Source organism: Cygnus olor, chromosome 4, assembly GCF_009769625.2.
Source record: "Cygnus olor isolate bCygOlo1 chromosome 4, bCygOlo1.pri.v2, whole genome shotgun sequence".
Lineage (NCBI taxonomy): Eukaryota > Metazoa > Chordata > Aves > Anseriformes > Anatidae > Cygnus > Cygnus olor.
The window spans coordinates 611,371-630,331 of record NC_049172.1 but is presented as its reverse complement, the minus strand read 5'-3'; the positions used below and the strand labels follow the sequence as shown (position 1 = coordinate 630,331).

Sequence of the window (18,961 nt, the reverse complement as noted above, 5' to 3'; positions counted from 1 at the left end):
GTCCGAGAAGTCTTCGATACATTCCTCTGTGAATGTTCATGTATGCAGCTAAAATGCCTTTTCCAGTGATGTTGCATATTCTCAGATATAAGGAAACTGATTTTGATGAAAACTAGTAAAATTTGAAGGGACTCTCAAAAGTATGGGGAAAGATGACTTAGCTGTTGTAATGTATAGCCAGAGGTTTTAACACACTTCAGAGTAATATTAGTATTTTAAAGCGTCTTGTTCTTCCACTTGCTATGAATGTACAGATAAGGTATGTGCATGACATTTTTTTGTCACCGAGGGTCTCTTTTGTGGATGTACATTCCTTGGATAGATTACCTGATGGGGCTTGCAGTCTGGAGAATATACATGAAGTGATGACTTTCCCTGTCGTTGCAGGGAAAACAGACCACGGAAAGGAGGCATCTGTGTAGCTAACCACACATCTCCAGTAGATGTTCTAATCCTGGCTAGTGATGGATGCTATTCCTTGGTATGAACAAGACAGCTTTTAAATACCGGTAATGTTGAGATGCTCGTAGACGCAGTGTTGGACAAGAGGATGAGCTTACTGGCAGAGAGAGTGGGATTTTATAGCATTCAAAATCTCCCATTTAGGACTGTGATGTAATAGACACAGTGTGTGCACATTTCTGGCTAAGAGAATTGGTATAATTTGTGAACAAGCTCAGAAATTGGTTCATCTTTAGTTAGATTTTTTTCAACAAAATATCTGTGTGTTTTTGCTAGTGACTATTTTATTTTTTGGCTTGCAGGTTGGCCAGGTACACGGAGGGCTTCTGGGACTTATTCAGAAATCTTGCATGCAAACCACTCAGCATGTTTTGTTTGAACGTTCAGAAATGAAAGATCGTCATCTGGTGAGAAAAAAGTAAGGTAGTGAGGCGTTTGCTTAATTGTCCTGTCAGGTCTAGGAATTAATTGTGAGGCCCCATCATGAGCTGAGAGTGTTCTGACCTTGCATCTCCTTGTGGCAGGCAGCTGTAGGTTGTTGTCTGGGTAAGGTTTTAAACTACTCCATCAGTGAAAGTGCAGTGTGTAGCGTTCCTCTTCTGAATTTCCGATCGTTTGCCCTGTAACCTCTGGGAATTTTCACGTTGGTACAATCAGTCTTCCTGCCCCAGGCAGGACCCTGCTCATTCAGTTTCAAGGGTGATGATTCTGGATGTCAGGACCAAAATTGCAGTTCTGACAGCACATCTTTCCAGAACATGCCTTACCCTGATACATTTTTTCATCAGCTCTGAGCATCAGAAGGCTGGTTTTGTCTGCTGTGAGTACAGGATAAAGGGATAGTTGCCGATAATACTAAACTTTAACCTTAGGCTTACCTGTCTGCTTGTGGAGATCAACAGACTATTTGAGGGAGCCAGCGACAGCCCATTAGCAACTTCCTCAGTCCTCTTCAGTCTTACATGTGGAAGTTTGCAGAAGGAATTAAGCAAAGAAAAAAAGATCCAGGTACCACCCAGCTCCTAGAAGCTGGAAGAGCATCCTGGAGACGTGTTCATGTGTGCTTGTTGCCTGTACTGCTCTAAAGGCCTGCAGTGCTGATTTCTGGCAGAGACAGTGTATTGGACTTGAAGGCCATGAGAAGGATAAGACTCAGTATAGCAGTTGTTAGCCTTTTAGGTGTTCAGAGAATCTTCTTACGCAAAATTCTCATGAAATAGGGTGCAATGCAGCTAACATGAAGCAAGTATCTATGACAGTTAGTCCTTAAAAAGGGAGATGGTCCCCCTATACTGGATTGATCTCTGATTTTTTTTGGAAGCTGATGTTTTGTTTATGCTTTTTAACATAGAGTGGGCAGGAAATGCATGCTCTTGATTCATAGGAAAGGCACATAGGTATCTTGAAAATCAGCAGATTTTGTGCATCATTAATCAGCTTAGTGAATTATTTGTTTAACAACAGTTGTTCTTAAGTGATGCAGAAAATGCAGTAAAACAGTGGCCTTTCTCTTTTCTAGATGTGGAGAAACATTATATATATAAATCTGATGCTAGGAACCTGGAAAGAATGAAACATTAAAATATTCCATGTGCTTTAGTCAAAACAAAAAAAGGAGGGGGGGGGATAAAAAGGTTTGACTGTGTTCATTGCTAGAACCTGTCTAAGATTTTAACGTGCCATAAGAAGCCATTCTTGGGCTTCCTTTTAATTGGGCCAACATGGTGATATATAAGTAGAGGGTACAGTTTTATAGAAAACCTACATATGTATTTATCAAGAGAACACCGCTAAGATCAAGGCCTGAAACTAGTATACATCCTTGCTGAGACCATTGACTGGCAAAGAGTTATTGGACAAGAGCTTTGCCTGTAAGAGATCACAGAATCACAGAATCATCGAGGTTGGTAGAGACCTCCAAGATCACCTAGTCCAACCTTTGACCTAACACTAACAAGTCCTCCACTAAACCATATCACTAAGCTCTACATCTAAAGGACCTTTCTTTTAAAGACCTTCAGGGATGATGACTCAACCACTTCCCTGGGCAGCCCATTACAATGCCTAACAATCCTTTCAGTAAAGAAGTTCTTCCTAACATCCAACCTAAGCCTCCTCTGGTGCAACTTTAGCCCATTTCCCCTCATCCTATCACCGGGCATGTGGGAGAATAGACCAATCCCCACCTTGCTACAGCCTCCTTTAAGGTACCTGTAGAGTGCGATAAGGTTGCCCCTGAGACTCCTCCAGGCTGAACAATCCCAGCTCCCTCAGCCGCTCCTCGTAAGACTTGTTCTCCAGACCACTCACCAGCTTCATTGCTCTTCTCTGGACACACTCCAGCACCTCCATGTCCTTCCTGTAGTGAGGGGCCCAAAACTGAAGGCAGTACTCGAGGTGCGGCCTCACCAGAGCCGAGTACAGGGGGACAATCACTTCCCCAGCCCTGCTGGCCACGCTGCTTCTTATACAAGCCAGGATGCTGTTGGCCTTCTTGGCCACCTGAGCACACTGCTGGCTCATATTCAGCCGACTATCAACCAGTACTCCCAGGTCCTTCTCTGCCAGGCAGCTTTCCAACCACTCATCTCCCAGCCTGTAGCGCTGCTTGGGGTTGTTATGCCCCAGGTGCAGGACCCGGCACTTGGCCTTGTTGAACTTCATACAGTTGACCTCAGCCCATCGCTCCAGCCTATCCAGATCCTCCTGCAGAGCCTTCCTACCCTCGAGCAGATCGACACACGCACCTAACTTGGTGTCTTCTGCAAACTTACTGAGGGTGCACTCAATCCCCTCATCCAGATCATCGATAAAGATATTGAAGAGAACTGGCTCCAGTACTGAGCCCTGGGGGACTCCACTAGTGACCGGCCTCCAACTGGATTTGACTCCATTCACCACAACTCTTTGGGCCCAGCTATCCAGCCAGGTTTTAACCCAACGAAGCATACACCAGTCCAAGCCATGAGCAGCCGGTTTCTTCAGGAGAATTCTGTGGGAAATGGTGTCAAAAGCCTTACTGAAGTCAAGGTAGACCACATCCACAGCCTTTCCCTCATCCACTAAGCGTGTCACTTTGTCATAGAAGGAGATCACAGAATCATAGAATCATAGAATATCCCAAGTTGGAAGGGACCCATAAGGATCATCAAGTCCAACTCTTGGCACCGCACAGGTCTACCCAAAAGTTTAGACCATGTGACTAAGTGCACAGCCCAATCTCTTCTTAAATTCAGACAGGCTTGGTGCAGTGACTACTTCACTGGGGAGCCTGTCCCAGTGTGCAACCACCCTCTCCGTGAAGAACCTCTTCCTGATGTCCAGCCTAAACTTCCCCTGCCTCAGCTTGACACCGTTCCCGCGGGTCCTATCACTGGTGTTTATGGAGAACAGGTCACGTGCCTCCTCCACTCCCCCTTGCGAGGAAGTTGTAGACTGCGATGAGGTCCACCCTCAGCCTCCTCTTCTCCAGGCTGACCAGGCCCAGTGACGAGAACCCAGATCAGGTTCATCAAGCAGGACCTGCCTTTCATAAAACCATGTTGACTGGGCCTGATTGCCTGGTTGCACTGCAAGTGCCGCGTGATGACCCTCAAGATAATCTGCTCCATGAGCTTCCTGGATACTGAAGTCAAACTAACAGGCCTATAGTTTCCTGGGTCCACCCTCCGGCCCTTCTTGTAGATGGGCGTCACATTTGCTAGCCGCCAGTCGACTGGGACCTCCCCTGATAGCCAGGACTGCTGATAAATGATGGAAAGATGACAAATGTTTAGATTCTTAACAAAAGTCAAATACGAGTCTTCTATGAAAATGAAATATAAACTAAAATTTTATTTTCTCTCCACAGAATTAGAGAACACATTGAAGATAAGGCCAAATTACCCATTTTAATTTTTCCAGAAGGTAGGAAACAACTGCATAGATTTTATTGCTCTGCTCACTTTACACAGAGTGCAGTTTGTCATATCCAATCTTTATAACTGAGGTGTTTATTTTTAGTGTGAAGAATTAATTAGCTCTTGTGAGATATGAGAGGTCAGATTCAAATATTTTACAACAGCTCTACGGCAGTCTATTTGTCATTCTGTGCAGCATAATGAAAGAGAGAATGGGCTCTGGGATTATGGTGCTGAACGAAAGCTTGCTTTCTCTCTAGCAACTTAAGTCTCCTTTAGGCAGTGTAGGATTCATTTGCTGATACCTTCTCTTAGAGTAGATTCAACTTTTCCTATGTTTCCATTCTGGCTAGGCACCTGCGTAAACAACACATCAGTTATGATGTTTAAGAAGGGAAGTTTTGAGGTAGGAGGGACCATCCATCCAGTAGCAATCAAGGTAATGTATTTGCAATTTCACAAACACGGAAGGATTTTTTTGCAGATGGCTCTCAAGTCAGAGAGGCTGTTTGTGTGCAAACCTTACAAGGGGTTTTGTTTTGTGGGAATAAGGCACTTAAGCAAGTCCTGAGACAACTGAATCTTTTCATGATGCAAAATGTCTTGCAGCCCAGTGCAGTATGGAAAACAGTTTGCTGAACTTCTTTAGCAACCTGAAAAGTACATTTGGAAATGCTGTGCTGCTTGTTCAGTTCTATCTGGCCTTCTGTCCTAGGCCTACTGGCTTTTGAGGATTAAAGGCACGATACTAGTAATTGCACTATTCTCTTGATGCTTGCAAGGCTTTCAGAATAGCTTTAGCCCAGTCACTCTGCCTCTTCCCCTAACATTCTTTCTGAGCATAGGCCTTAAATCTCTTCATACCAGTTAGAAGGCAAAACATGCTTGTTCTTCTTGTCTTCCAGTATGACCCCCGCTTTGGAGATGCATTCTGGAACAGCACAAAGTATTCCATGATGACCTACACTTTTAATGTGATGACCAGCTGGGCTATTGTTTGTAACGTGTGGTACCTGCCACCAATGGTCAAAGAGGTACTTAAGCTTTTGTGTATGTTTTGGAAATGCTCATAACGGGTTTCTGAGAGGAAACCTGCATTGTTTTTCACATTATGTTAGCAAATCATTATTGACAATCTAGTGAAAAAAGGCCAGGCAGTGACACTGTAGTCCTAAAATTAAATCAAGGTTGGGAATCAGGGCACGTGGCCTATTAGGACAATGAAAGCCATCCTAATACAGATCTGCATTTCCTTCTCTAGGATTCATGGTGTGCTCTTGGAGTAAATTAAGCTTATATCTGTGAAGGCTGTAAGCTTCCTATAGCATAGTAATTTATCTGTGCAGTAGATATCTCAGAGTTCTCGTAGCTGGACAACTGAAGTACAGTCACCATTCATACCTGCTGGCTGCAAAAAATAAGCTTATCTTTGCACAGCTAACACTACGAAGCTGGCAAAACTTTACAAGAAGGGTTTGCATCCTCTCTCTAGCTTGCTTCTTCTTTACAGTCATTTCTGTTTCCTGGTGTTTTTTTTTTTGTTGTTTTGTTTTGTTTTTTTGTTTTTTTTTTTTTCCATAATGAGATCCTGTGGGACACCTGAAACAGCAGATCAAGCTATGTAACAGGGGTATATCAGCTCTGGGCACCAACCTGAAGCTGACAGTGAAGGCCTTTGCTGCAGCACAGTGCATTCTGGTACTGCCTACCCCACCCCTTGCCCTACCCTAGTCTTGGCTGCTGTAATGCATCTTCAGAGTCTTCTGCAGTTCAGGCAAACAGACCCTTGCAGAACCATGATAATACACTGGCACCGAATGTGCCCGGCCCCAGCTCTGTTGAAGGCACCCCGTCTCCTCTGAGGTGATCTTGTCAGTGTGTTAGCAGCTTCTTGGGGTTAGATTGATGCTGTGGTCCTGGGTGCAGATACATCCCCTGCTCTGGCCAGACCTGCAACCTCGCTCTGTGTGTTACTTTGGATTGCCACGGAAACCATAGACCCTCACACTTGGTTCTTCTTGGCCCTGAACATGGCAGACTCAGTGTGCTGACTTGCCAGGTGGCATTCCTCAGGATCAACTGGAATATTACTGCTGCACGCGTTTGTCTTGTGGCATAAACCGAAGTGTCCGCTCTCTGACAAAAGGTGAGAAAGTTTCTCAAGTGAGAAAGTTGCACAGCAAATCATTGATGTCTTTTTTAGGAAGAGGAAGATGCTGTTCACTTTGCCAACAGAGTCAAGGCTGCCATCGCTGCTCGAGGAGGAATGTCTATACTTCCTTGGTATGAGGAAACTGAACACCTTTGAAGTGGAGTTAAAAACATATCTAGGTGTTTTGTAACCTAAAACTTAAGCCTGGAATCCTTTTAAAATTTCTTCCATGTTTTTGGCAGTACAGATCACTTAGTGTTGCATTGCAAAAGCCAGCATTTAGGGTAAAAGTTGCTGTGACTATGACATATAAATATTATAACGTTTTTCTGCCTTTGAAGTGAACTCAAGGCTGTTTCTTATCTATATCTTTCAGGGATGGAGGACTGAAAAGAAAAAAGATCAAAGAGTCTTTCAAGGAAGAGCAACAGAAAAAATATTGCCAGATAGTAACAGAAAATGGATCTGTGGGAAATGGAAATGTTTATTAAATGGTATTTATCTCATTTTTTTTGCAGGACTTAACTACACAGAAAATGGGCGCTTTTTTAATATTAAAACCCACATCCTTTCCTGCTGTCCCTGTAAGATATTTTGCATATGACGCAGCAGGGAAGCCATGAAGAGATAGTTTTTTTTTTTTTTTTTTTTTTTTTTTTTTTAAGTAAGGCTGTCAATTTAAAAATAGGAATATTTATGATATACTTTAGAAATTCTGTGCAATGATGAGTGAGAAGAATCGGTAATAAAATTACTTAGGTTCATTAAAACACCATTTTAAGAAATCTTTGAGTTACCCTGAAGACTTACCTGTTAATTTCTTAACTTTTAATAAAACATATCTGTCTTCCCATTCTGTATGGGCGAGCTGTTTTAGCTGTTTTTCTGTGAGCTGCAGACACTGTGTTGCTGTAGAGATACACCTGTTATATGAGGAGACACGGAGAAGTTCAAGAAAACGTTTTGAGAATTGCAAGCTGGAGATGAAGAGTTGGATGTCTGAGGGAAAGAGACAGTTGCTGACCTTACTCTCGATGTCCCAAGACAAGGCATTACCAGGTAGGAAGATTTCCAGGGTCCCACTGATCAGCAGCAGAACAGCAGCAATGGCTACGTGTCCCAGATGCCTGGTTGTGTGACAAAGGGATAAATTAGTGTAAATCAAGGAGAATGACCTAGGAAAATATATCGTAATTTTAAATATTTATTTTGTGAATTTGCTATATCCCTTTTTGTGTCTGTTTGCATGCATTGCGCAAATTAAAGAAAACCCATGTCATGGCTTCTGTTATGCTCTGTTGTAATTATTGCTGGACAGCCACTGGCTTGTGTTACCACTTGATGTGAACGCGGCTGATCGCTGTCACAAGCCTACCATCCAGAAATAAACACAGTGAGTACACTTAAAGAATCAGAGATGTAAATATTCCTGTGATCTGTATATCACTTAGAAAGCACACACAAATAGGTGTTACTTTGCTGAAGCTGCTTGAAGACACGAGCCAGTAAGGATAGTAAATAAGGTTTACATTACAGCAGCCCATTGAGTGAGGTCTCAGCAGAGATGGAGGACCACAAATACACATGCACAGATTTAGTACTGCCCAGCCATGGAGAGTTTAGGGCTTAGGCATTAAAAACTAATATGCGTGTTTTGGGGCTGCTGAAGGAGGTGGTAACTCTCCTATGGCTGCATGACACAGCAATTAGAAGAGAACTTCTGCTCTTATGTGGCCTGGTCTGACATATCATCCCAGGCTTTAGTTTCTATAAGCACATGAATACTCTCCATGGGTCAGTTGGTTCCAGCTTCAATATTGTGTATAAACAGCAGGAGAAACAGCCTGTTTAAAAACGCATTAGCCAACCGGGTAGGAAGAGCGCTAGCAGAATGTCTGCAGAGAAAAATTGCTTCAGGTTTTCCTACCGGGAAAGAGGTCTGCTCCTTCCTGTCTGTCGGAAGCTGTGCTTCCATTATCCATTAAGTTTTTTAACTTAGTTTCCTGGCATAAAATTCCTAAATGCTGTAACGGACTGTCCGTGTAACTACTTCTTCAGTGTGTCAGAGTTTACAGCTGGAAATACTTCTATATGAATGGTGCCTACCAGAGATAGCAGTTGTATGTGAGGGTTTAAGACAAGTGTTGGGAGCATCCTTTCCACGCTACCATGTTCCTTCATCCTGCTCAGTGATGGAAGGGGAGAGACTACAGGTGAAAGGTGGGAAGAGATGGGGAGACAGGAAGAACTGCTGGAAAAGGAATTTTCTCAGTTGGGCTTGGCTTTGCAAGACGTTAGGAGCTGATGATGTGTCTCTCTCTTCCTGTCCTGCATTGCTTCCCCAGTTTACCAAGAGAAGAGCTGTTGGATGTGTGATCCTTGTTATCGTTATAACTTGTCTTGGGCCTCTGAGCCTGCAAGTACCACGTGTCTCTTGTTCCGCTGTGGGAGGAGTGGGCTCAGTCTGTGTGTGTGTCTGTTTTCTCTGGCATCTTTTGGCTGTCTTGACAAAAGAAGCTAAGAACTCTGACAAGTAGGTACTTTTATACAGAAAGGTGACATTTCAAGCAAACGATGAACCCAAGGACTTGTCAATGACAGCTGAAGAGTGCTTGTTTACCTGCTGGTAAAAATACCAGCCTGATTTCAAATAGAGATTGTTTTGTCTTACCCTGCTTTGCAGAAATGTTTGTTTTTTTTTTAGTGGTGTTTTTATTAACCTACCCTTTATCTCCCCCTTTCCTTCCTCTTGATACTTTGTGCATGATCTGTATTTCATTTGCATTTATCAGTAGTGGCCTTTGGCAAATGCTTTTAGCTGAGGTTGTATACTGCCCTCAGAATGCTGACATTGTGGAGGAGTTGGTTGTTTTCCCAAAGACCATGGATAAGTATGTTCTCCTCCTCCAGCAGGAGGACATGCTAGCAATAAAAGATCACGTTCTCATGATAATTTGTGAGTGTGAAGTTGGTGAACTGCAGTTTATTTCCTAAGAAATGCTGTTCTTTCATTGAAAGAATTCAAGTTTGTGTTACTTCCTTTTTCTGTGCTTATCATCTGCCAGTCTCCCAGGAACCAGGTTTGAAGTTGTTTGAGGTCCTTGTTTATTCTATACTTATGCACAAGCAGATAGAGCAGGGCCTTGTGGTTAACCGTGCCAAATTATAGGTCTAGATGGAAGAGAGGATTTTTTTCAGTGGATCAGGCATTCAAAAAATATCATTGTAAGTTATCTTTTTTTTTTCTTACTTGTACAAGATATTTAGACAAGATGTATCATCACCTTGGAGAAGTCCGCAGCTATGTCTTCCTCAGAAGCACAAAATAGCAGCAGTAGAATTTAATGTATTTGCCCTTCACCTCCTTAACCAATCAGCTTTGCATTGGGTGGCCTCTTTTTGAATAAAATCTGATGGCTGTCTGATACAGTTAATCAGTGTGGGCAAGTCCTGTATTGTAAAACATAGCCTTGTTTTAAAATTTGGTGCTACTAATCAGTATCTATGTTTGAGTTAAATAAGTGATGCTAACTGTTGCTGTGGCACGAATTTATCATATTGATGAAACTGAAACACATCAATGCGGTCCTGGGTGTGTTCATCACATACTTCTGAGATGCCTAAGGTAGTGGGCTGTGTGTTGAAAATCAACTTATGTCAGAATGCAGAGTCTTAGAGAACAAAAGTGGGTCCTGGAGAGGTCCGCAGCCTTAAACTGCATTGGTGCTGTCCTGCTTCTGCCCTGGGTGGAAGGCTGGAGCTGCCTCCCCTGTATTTAGTCTTGTGGCTCTGAATAAATAAGGGTAACTCCCAGAACTCCATAAAGGGTTATGAGGTCTTTATTGTCTCTCCTTCCTCAGGTAGGCTTTTGACACCAAAGCTTGTGAAGTGAAAGAGTTTTTAGGATGTTTGCATTACTATTGCCTAAGTCTACCTTGGTGGGAAGTAGAACTTGTAAAAATGATTTATGTTTTCATTCTGTTATATTAAATGTGAAGACTGAAACAGCTTGAGTACCTGGTGCATATTTCTGGGTTTTCACTTCTGGACTAAGATGAGGTTATTTGGACATGACATTTGGTTATTTGGACATTTGTCACATTTAAAGTATATTGTGCCGCTTTGCTAAAAGGGTAAAAGTAACCTGAAACTTTCCAGTGTGAATGCAGTGTAACATAAGTTTACATCCAATTGACTGCCACTGCCTTAACTTCTCTGAGCTGGTATTTTAGACAGCTTCCCTAAATTTCCTGGGCTTCCAAGAATTTACGTGAATCAAATATTGAAATGGATCAACAGTTTTGCAGTATAATTTTATAATTAGGAGACATTTATAATTTATATATATATTTTTTTGCAGTAATATTTAAGGGATGTCTGAGTGCCTGTTGTTTACTAGGAGTATAGCTCAGATTTAAGTATCGTAAATTAATTATAACAATTGTAATGTTACAGATACTTATCCCTATGTTGTCTAATCAGCTTAGTGACCTCTTGGACTCTGTGAGAATTAAGTCACAGTTGGTTAAAACACCTAATAATCTTTTGCTGTAATGTATCTGCGTGTGAGTCCTCGGTCTCATTTTCTCCAGAAGTCTTTCTACATCTGTGTTAAACGTTTGGGAACATCTGCAGCACTCTTCTCTCTGGCTTAAGCTGACACGCTCCACGTTAAGGGGAGATGCCTCCCTCGCTCCTAATTACCTGAGCCAGTCTGCGTTGCATCTGTTTGATGGACTTGATGTTATTTTAAGAATTTGTTTTGGTAATTGTATATATGCCTTTTATAAGACGAGCTTTAAAGCGTTTAAAGGTAATGCGAAGACTGCCATCTAGTGGCGTCTACTTAGTGCTAGAAAACTCTCCCTTGTACCTCTTTCTTAACGTTTCATTTATTGTGGAGATGCCTCAAAATGTGATGAATAAGCCTGCTTATTTTCCTAGATTTCTGGGTAACAGTGAAAACGTAGAAATAACTTTTATGCCCCAAACACCAGACCTTTGACCATCAGTTGTGGTATAGTACAAAAGCAGCTTATACTTGTTCCGAGTTAAGTTTGCCAGTGTTGCATGGGGTTTCCCCAGGCCATCTCTTTCCTGTGACAAACCAAATCCAGAAATACTTCTGTCCTTGAGATGCTTCAAAATCAGGTGTGGGCCTAACCCCTGTGCTTTGATTTGTACTTGGAAATTGAGTGGAGGCAGGCTGCAAGCCTGGGATGTTGGCGAAGGCAGCGTAAGGGCAATGTTCTGAACTTGTTCCTGCCAGTACGATTTCCTTGAGCGGCAGTGAAAACAGTCATCAGATCACTCCAAATTTGGCTCTGCAGTGTTTTATCTCTCTTCCCCTTGAAGGGGCCTGCCCTGAATGAAAACCTGGGGAGCAGACTGTGCAGCTTTACAGGAGGTGTTCATTTCTAGCTTCAGGGTGCCTAGAGAACATATCCTGCATATGTGCACAGTTAGAGACTCGATTTCAAGTAGACTAGTAGTGGTAGGTCACAGATTGATCACAGGCAGAACCTCTGAGTTTTCTAGTTTCTGTGGATGACTTGCTTTTGGCAATGTTTATCCTGCAGTGAAAATCCTGCTTGTTCACCTGCTTTCAAACATAATTCCCAGCTTTGAAGCAAACTATGGAGATGACCTGTGAGGGTTTCAACGTTTCATCTGGTTTTGGAAAAGCAGGATTAGGATTTAGTGGAGCTTGTACAAAGACAGAGGCCTCCTTGGCTCTTCTCTTTTTGTTGTTGCTGTACAGATATAAAGGCTTTGTAGCCATTCTCCTCTCCCCTCCTCCTTCTCCTCCTTGATTTATTATTCTAATTAACGATGGCTCCTCAATTAGTGTACCAGACTTCTTTGTCAGCAGACTTCATTTTGATCAATTGTTATCAAGGCTAGCATTTAGTATATCCAATCAATACTATTCTATATAATGGCCATGGTATTGACTGATTTCTAATTTTACAGTATGTTGAGCCCTGCTGAACTCTTTTAATATGATAATTGCTTTACTAATCAGTAGTCATGATTTGGGTGCAATTGTGCATGATTGACATCAGTTGATATCCCTTGCTATTTGTATTTGACTGGAAGGAAGATGTGTGTGGTGAAACGTTAACCATAGCAGTGCATGTTAAATACAATAATATTGGGGAAAATACTACATACTTGCATATCAGGTTGAAATGCAGATCATATATGGCTAGAGGCAGTCCCCTTTACCCATATGATGTATAACTTTACAAGAGATAGAAGTATATAGACACAGCCAATAAAACTGTTATACTTAGATAACCACTCTATTTGTCATTCTTTTATTCATTTTATTTCATGAAATGCACTTGCATATATATATTATATATATATGCATATAACATGCATATAACATAACATAACATATATAACATATAACATAAACATATAACATAACATAACATAATGCATATAACTTGCATAAAGTTATGCATATATATATATCATAGATTTATTAAAGGTATCTAAAACATGAACTGTGCCTTTATGAAATGCAAGATTTAAGCTGGTTTCTATCCAGATGCCCTCTTAGACGTTTGGTTTTTTTAATTAATATTTTCTCCAATGTCACACCCTTCCTCTTTGCATTGTGTTGCGTTACTGTTGGTGTGCTGGTGGCTCTGCTCACCAGTTGCACGTTATGAGCGATGAATGAAATACACTGGTGTTCATCCAACCGTCTGCTTCGTGCGTCATGCCAGGACACAGCTCTTGCTCTGGGACCAGGAGGCGGCAGCACTGTATGCAGGTCTAATGCTGCAGAGAGACAAAGATCGTTATTAATGTGTCTCCTGAGAAGTGCAAACCTTAATAGCACTTCGGTAAAAATAAGATGAAAAGGTAAGTTAATTTACTCACAGCAGCATGTTTTGTCTTTCCTTACAATACTGGCATGAACAGAGAGGAACAGTATCATTACAAGTAGTAATTTTGTTAGATTGGAAGCTTAAACTATTAAGAGATGGCCAAATTCTTGAAATCATATATGTATACACATACGCACACACATATATATACACAAATTATTATTTTTTTAATATATTTTCTCCTCTTATTCTCCTCATCAACCCCAACAGAAAGGCAGGTTGCGAGGCCTCAGGTCAGGGTGGACAGTAAAAGGAGGTGCCATCCTCCCTGTGTGCTCCTTTTGTTTGTGCCTCGGGCATGATACCAACAGGCGTCTGCTGGCTTATCTTTTCTGAGCATTTTTTGCTCTCTGAAGATGGTGTCTGCACCTCCTCCTGTGCTTGATGCACAGAACCATGAGACTCCCACCAAATCCCTCCCAATTTAACACCATGGTGAAGTCAGATAGGCTGTCAAGTCAGTTGAGCATGGGTGCTTGTACTGTCCCAAAGGGAAGACCATTGCTCAATTGCCTTCTGATGCTCCTTTACTGATGCAAGACTAAGCTTTAAGTATGTGCTTAAGTGTTTTTGTTGTATAAAGGCCAGGATATTTAGCAAGTGGTTAGAACAAGCACTATGGCATCCCACTGAAAAAAAAGTTTAGGTGGACAGCTTTCTCCAGAGCTTCTAAAAACTGTTTCCATACAAACACTCTCAGCTGTTACATCCCTAGTGATAAAATCATGCTGTAGGTGGGAGGACAAATTCTCACAAACTCAACGCTTTGCTTACCAAAATGAAAAATGCTGGATGCTGAACACCCGTGAAAATTTGCCCTTGTGATGTACTTGTCATCATTGCTAACTGGAGATCGCTCCCTCCATATTTTTTTTAAAGCCAGCATTAAAGACTCAGGTTCTCACCTCTGCATAGGCACATCTGAGACACTCTAGGTTGCGTGGAACACGTGTGCAAGGCTGACAGCTAAATAATCTAGGAGCCATGTGAAGCCCGTGCCTTCTGGAATGACAGCCAGGTGGAATGCTGAAGGGCAGCCAAAGGAAGTGCATGCCATCTGTGTGGGGGCAGCCCAAGTGCCCTATGTGCCGCCTTTTTAACAGGCACTGTAAACGTGTCTGGTCCTGGACAGTTAACCTTTGCACAGTGAGAAGCCGGGAATTATTTCTGGGTTTTAGGCTTGGATTTGGGGCTTTTGAGTTTAATTCAGAAGCATTCTTCATGTGTGACCCAGCACTTACTGGACGGAGGAGCATAGTAAGAACAGTTTGACTCGGGAGCCCTGTTACATATTCAGCTGGGCAGGGGAACTATTTGTGCCAAGGATGATATCATGATTACTCAAAATAGAACAACTCCAAAAGGGGAAAAAAGGAAAAGCATGGCCCTGGGGCTACCTTGCCAGCTACTTCAGCAGGCATCAGGAGACTGGACTTTTTTTAACTTCTGCTACAAATTGGTGTGCTTCAGGGCCCTGCATGTCTTGGACATGAGGAGGAAGGCTGGAGTGCCTGAAGCAGTTGTCTCCAGGACAGGCTGCTGAACTGAGAGCCCTGGGCAGACTTTGAGCCACGGTCCGTGGCTGCAGTTGTCTCTGCCGCAGTCCATTCCCTAGTAGCTGTTTCATCAGGAATCCGCTTTGTTTCTGCCTGCTGCTGTTAATGCCATTTTTGGGTGTCCACGTTTTCCCATATGTTCTAAAGAAAAACTAGATTTGGGGCTTTTAATGGGGTTCTAATTGTAACTGGATCGCAGAGCTCCTAGAAACCATAATCCCTAACTTAAAGAATTTAAATTGTTTAGGATGGGACATGCTTGGGCACTCTGTTGATGAAGTGCATGGTGCTTCTGAGCCCTAATCCTTGCTAGAGACAGCACACAGTTTGCTGCAGCTGTGAATACATGCTGCTAGCCATAAAAGCTAGGCAAAAGCAAGACTACTGCCAATGCTTATCTGTATTGTCAGTGCAACATGAATCAGAGGTAGATTCATAGAAGGTAAAATGCCATTTTGATTCCAGGATATAAACTGAAGCTGAAATCATCTGACTCCTCAGTATGTAAAGCATATCAGTTTTTACAGTGAGTTATAGCAAATGAAATGGTAGAGAGAAAGCACGACCTGCCTGCAATCAGAAGACAAATGCAAGAGTGCAGAATTCCCCTGAGTGGCTCACTGGCTACCTGCCATTACCAAATGGCAGGAGATAAAAGGTAGTACTAAGACAACTATGCTGTAAGGGACCATATTTATTTCACATAAAATACAGATATTTACATGATCTGAAGCTAATTGATATTGTGAGAATAAAAATGTTGTTTTTGCAGAGTTACATAGTTTAAAGGTAAGGAATGTGGTATTGAGATATGCTTGCAGTGATAAGAAAACTTAGCGGGCGACCTTGTAAAATGCAGACAACCAGACTCCTTAGAACAATTCGGTGAAAATCACGGTGTCAAGTCAAGTCAGATAAGTGAAGAAACATTACCACTTCAAACAGTAAAAAAAGTCAAAAGAAATTTGAAATTTAACAGGCTGGCAACTGAAGGCCATGCATTGTCTGTGAATCATCATATAGATTGTGAACCCGGATTACCTACTCAATGGGGAAACAGGGGAGGGTCCTGGTCGTCGAAAAAGTATATAAACTGTTATGGAACTAGTAGATGCACTCCTGCTCGTGGGATGCCCGCCACTGCAATCGTGAACAAAATTGCTACTTCACTGAGATCCTCGCCTGAGCCTGTGTTATTGGCTACAGAGTGTTTCTCACAATATTCTGAAGCTGCCTGGCTCTAGTGACAGGAGACAAATGAAAAGCTACTTCTTAACAGATCTGACCCACCCAAAGCCAGAAATATGTGCAATAACTTTGCAAAGGGAGAGTGATGCTGAATGAGGCAGCTCTGTCTGGATGCTTGTCCCGAGTCAGTTCAATAGCATTTCCCTGCTTCTGGAAAGACATTTTGCAGCTACACTCCACAAAGCCAAACTCTACAGGCACAGGTAATCAAGCAGGATAAAATAACTACACCCAAAGGAATGTAAAAATAAATTGTTCAGAAAACGAGTGTACTACAGCTGACTAGAACATTATAATGATTTTTCTTACTCTTTGATTCAGTTCAACTGTCACAATTACAGTTTATGTATACAGGGCTTTTGAAGCAAGAAATGTAAATACATTCTTCTGACGGTCATAAAAATAGATTAGTGCTGGTATTTGCAGAACAAAAATTAAGAAATCTGGTAAGATCCCAGAAAGATTTTTTAAAAAAAGTCAACACACCCAAAGTTTTTGGATTCATTTGGAGAATCTGGTTTAGATAAACGTGAGGCATTTAATTTCACCTTCAGCCTTTTTTGAATGCACTGACCGCACTGTGTGAAATAAGTCAAAATATAAGGTTACATGAAAATGTTTTCTTCCAATTTTATCAACACTGATATATTCTCATAGGATCTTTTTTTCTCATGGTTTGCACTTTCTACTAGAAAGTGTTCTTGCCCATGCTGAAAGTACGGTCCCAATACTTGAGAGAAAAAAGCAGGAATGGTGGCATTAATTTTAAACTACTTTATCAGTAGATAAATGATGAGTGGTTTATAACTGCTCTACCTTTTTTACAAGACAAAGGGCATTTGGCAAAGACTGCAACTCTTTTTTGTTTTAAATAAGTAAACAGTTTTTGCAGTTAACAGCTAGCTAGTGTTTGATGGGAATGCAAGATAAAGAGAAATAAGAAACTTCAGCACATTCACTACAGGACTTTGCCAGCAGCTCTGTGATTACGAGGAGGATGTCAGGTTACCGGACATCTTCCCTCTGCACTGTACTAGGCAAAGAAGAAGCTTCTTTAAGGAGCACAACAAGAAAAATGATTTTTCTCCAATTTAACCTTAACATCGCTGTGAATTATTCAGGTAAGTTTACAGGGGCAACCTGGATGCAGTAGTTTTTGTTGACATGTTCAGTTTTGCCTCTGTGTGGGTTCAGTTTATAGAGAGTGGCCATGCCTGAAATTGCACTCTTAATATTTGTTTTCACTACCAATTTTTTTCCCATTGTCATTTAATGACAGCAGGGATCCCAGCAGTCTTCCCTGCTGGAAATAGAACAAATGCTGGTGAAGACTGTTCATTTCCTAGTCTTTGCTTATAGAGTTGTCGGAATCTGGCTGCCTCTGATGTCAGCCAGGACAGGGGGAGCTACAATAGCCACACCATTATAGTGGAAAAGTAACACCTGAATTCCTCGCAATGAATGTTAGGACAAGAGGTCTCCAAATTTTCCTCTTTAAGGGACATGGATGAATTTCTGCTTTCTCTAAGTCCTGATTTTGCTGCATGGCATCAAATTTGACAGACATTGTACCCACTTCAAACTTTTTGTGTTTTACTGAAACACTGGTTAACAAGGACACTTACTGGATCGAAGTAATCCATTATTTTCAGTTTTGAAGGTTCTGTCAACAAACAAAAAGTCTGTGTTGCATAGGTGTATCTATATTGCAACTCTTTCTACAGACAGTTATGTTAGATTTTACTATCCCAGTGAGGCAATTGTAAAGTAAAGGAGATGAAATCTGCATGAGAGAATACTGTCCACACACACATTATTTACCTGAGGAGCTGGATAGACTGCACTGTTGCTACCTGGTCGACACCTGTCCTTTGCAGAGATTTCAGCTCCCTGAAGCCCTGAGTAAACAAACCAACACATTTGGCCTCTGCCATTTGCACCTGAGATTCACGGGCCAGTGATAACTACCCTGTATGGCATCCTGTCAGTGAAGGCACAGACAAAACGCAAATTTTGAATGTAACCCTAGGTCACGTGTTGTGAATAGTACCTGGTTCCAGAAATACTGTCCTTTTGCATAGTTTCTGCTCATAACTGCTTTCTGGTTTTGAGCACTCTTACCTGATCTGTCCTTGTAGCCCTGACATGTTTGAGCAGCACTTGAGCTGCTGCTCTGCAGAGCAGGGACTCTTGTATTAAAGTGTGCGTGGCATGGACTGGGGCTCTCTGGTGCGACCACAATTAAACACTTGGGGGAAAACAAGCCTTAAGTGCTGGCTGACATCCTCAGACTGAGCGGAAGACTTCTTTTGGCAGTGGCTGTGCGCAGACACTGCACCTGCGATTGTCCCTGGAGAAATCACATAGAGAGGCGAGGTGATGCAAGGAGTGGGAGAAGAGGGTCATATGCAGAGCTGAGGTGCCTTATGCAGGATACACCGTGCCAGAGCCAAAAATTGGAGCCTGGACCACCTCATAGTCTGTGTGTCCCTCCTGGAGGTAGTTCTGTGGGCCAGGGCTAGGCCTCAGGCTCTACCTCCGTTTTTTCCCGGGCTGCTTGGCTCCCAGATACCTTTCTGACCTCTGGAATATGAAACCGAGGAGCCCTTTTTCTACCTAACGCCTACCAGAACCGCCTGTGGGCGCCGCTTTCCGCAGTCCCTCACAGCGCTGCCCGCCCCAGGCCCTCGCAGCCCGCCGGGCAGCACCAGCTCCATCCCCAGCGGCGCCCAGCAGCAC

At 42.4% G+C, this 18,961-nt stretch overlaps 1 protein-coding gene across 7 annotated transcripts in view; it reads left to right on the top strand.

Moving 5' to 3' along the window:
• LOC121069473 (glycerol-3-phosphate acyltransferase 3-like) overlaps window positions 1-9,691 on the top strand; it is a 43,339-nt gene extending 33,648 nt beyond the window's left edge. For 6 of the 7 annotated variants that reach the window (XM_040555719.1, XM_040555718.1, XM_040555716.1 and 3 more), the window contains 7 exons: window positions 388-481; window positions 765-880; window positions 4,313-4,368; window positions 4,715-4,800; window positions 5,267-5,395; window positions 6,565-6,644; window positions 6,890-7,157. In XM_040555719.1, the coding sequence (XP_040411653.1) occupies window positions 388-481; window positions 765-880; window positions 4,313-4,368; window positions 4,715-4,800; window positions 5,267-5,395; window positions 6,565-6,644; window positions 6,890-7,004 (676 nt within the window). In that variant the 3' untranslated portion in view covers window positions 7,005-7,157. Of the gene's footprint in view, window positions 1-387; window positions 482-764; window positions 881-4,312; window positions 4,369-4,714; window positions 4,801-5,266; window positions 5,396-6,564; window positions 6,645-6,889; window positions 7,158-7,411 lie in introns of those variants that run through there. The other variant, XM_040555715.1, reaches the window with a different exon arrangement.
• The last annotated feature ends 9,270 nt before the right edge of the window (window positions 9,692-18,961 follow it).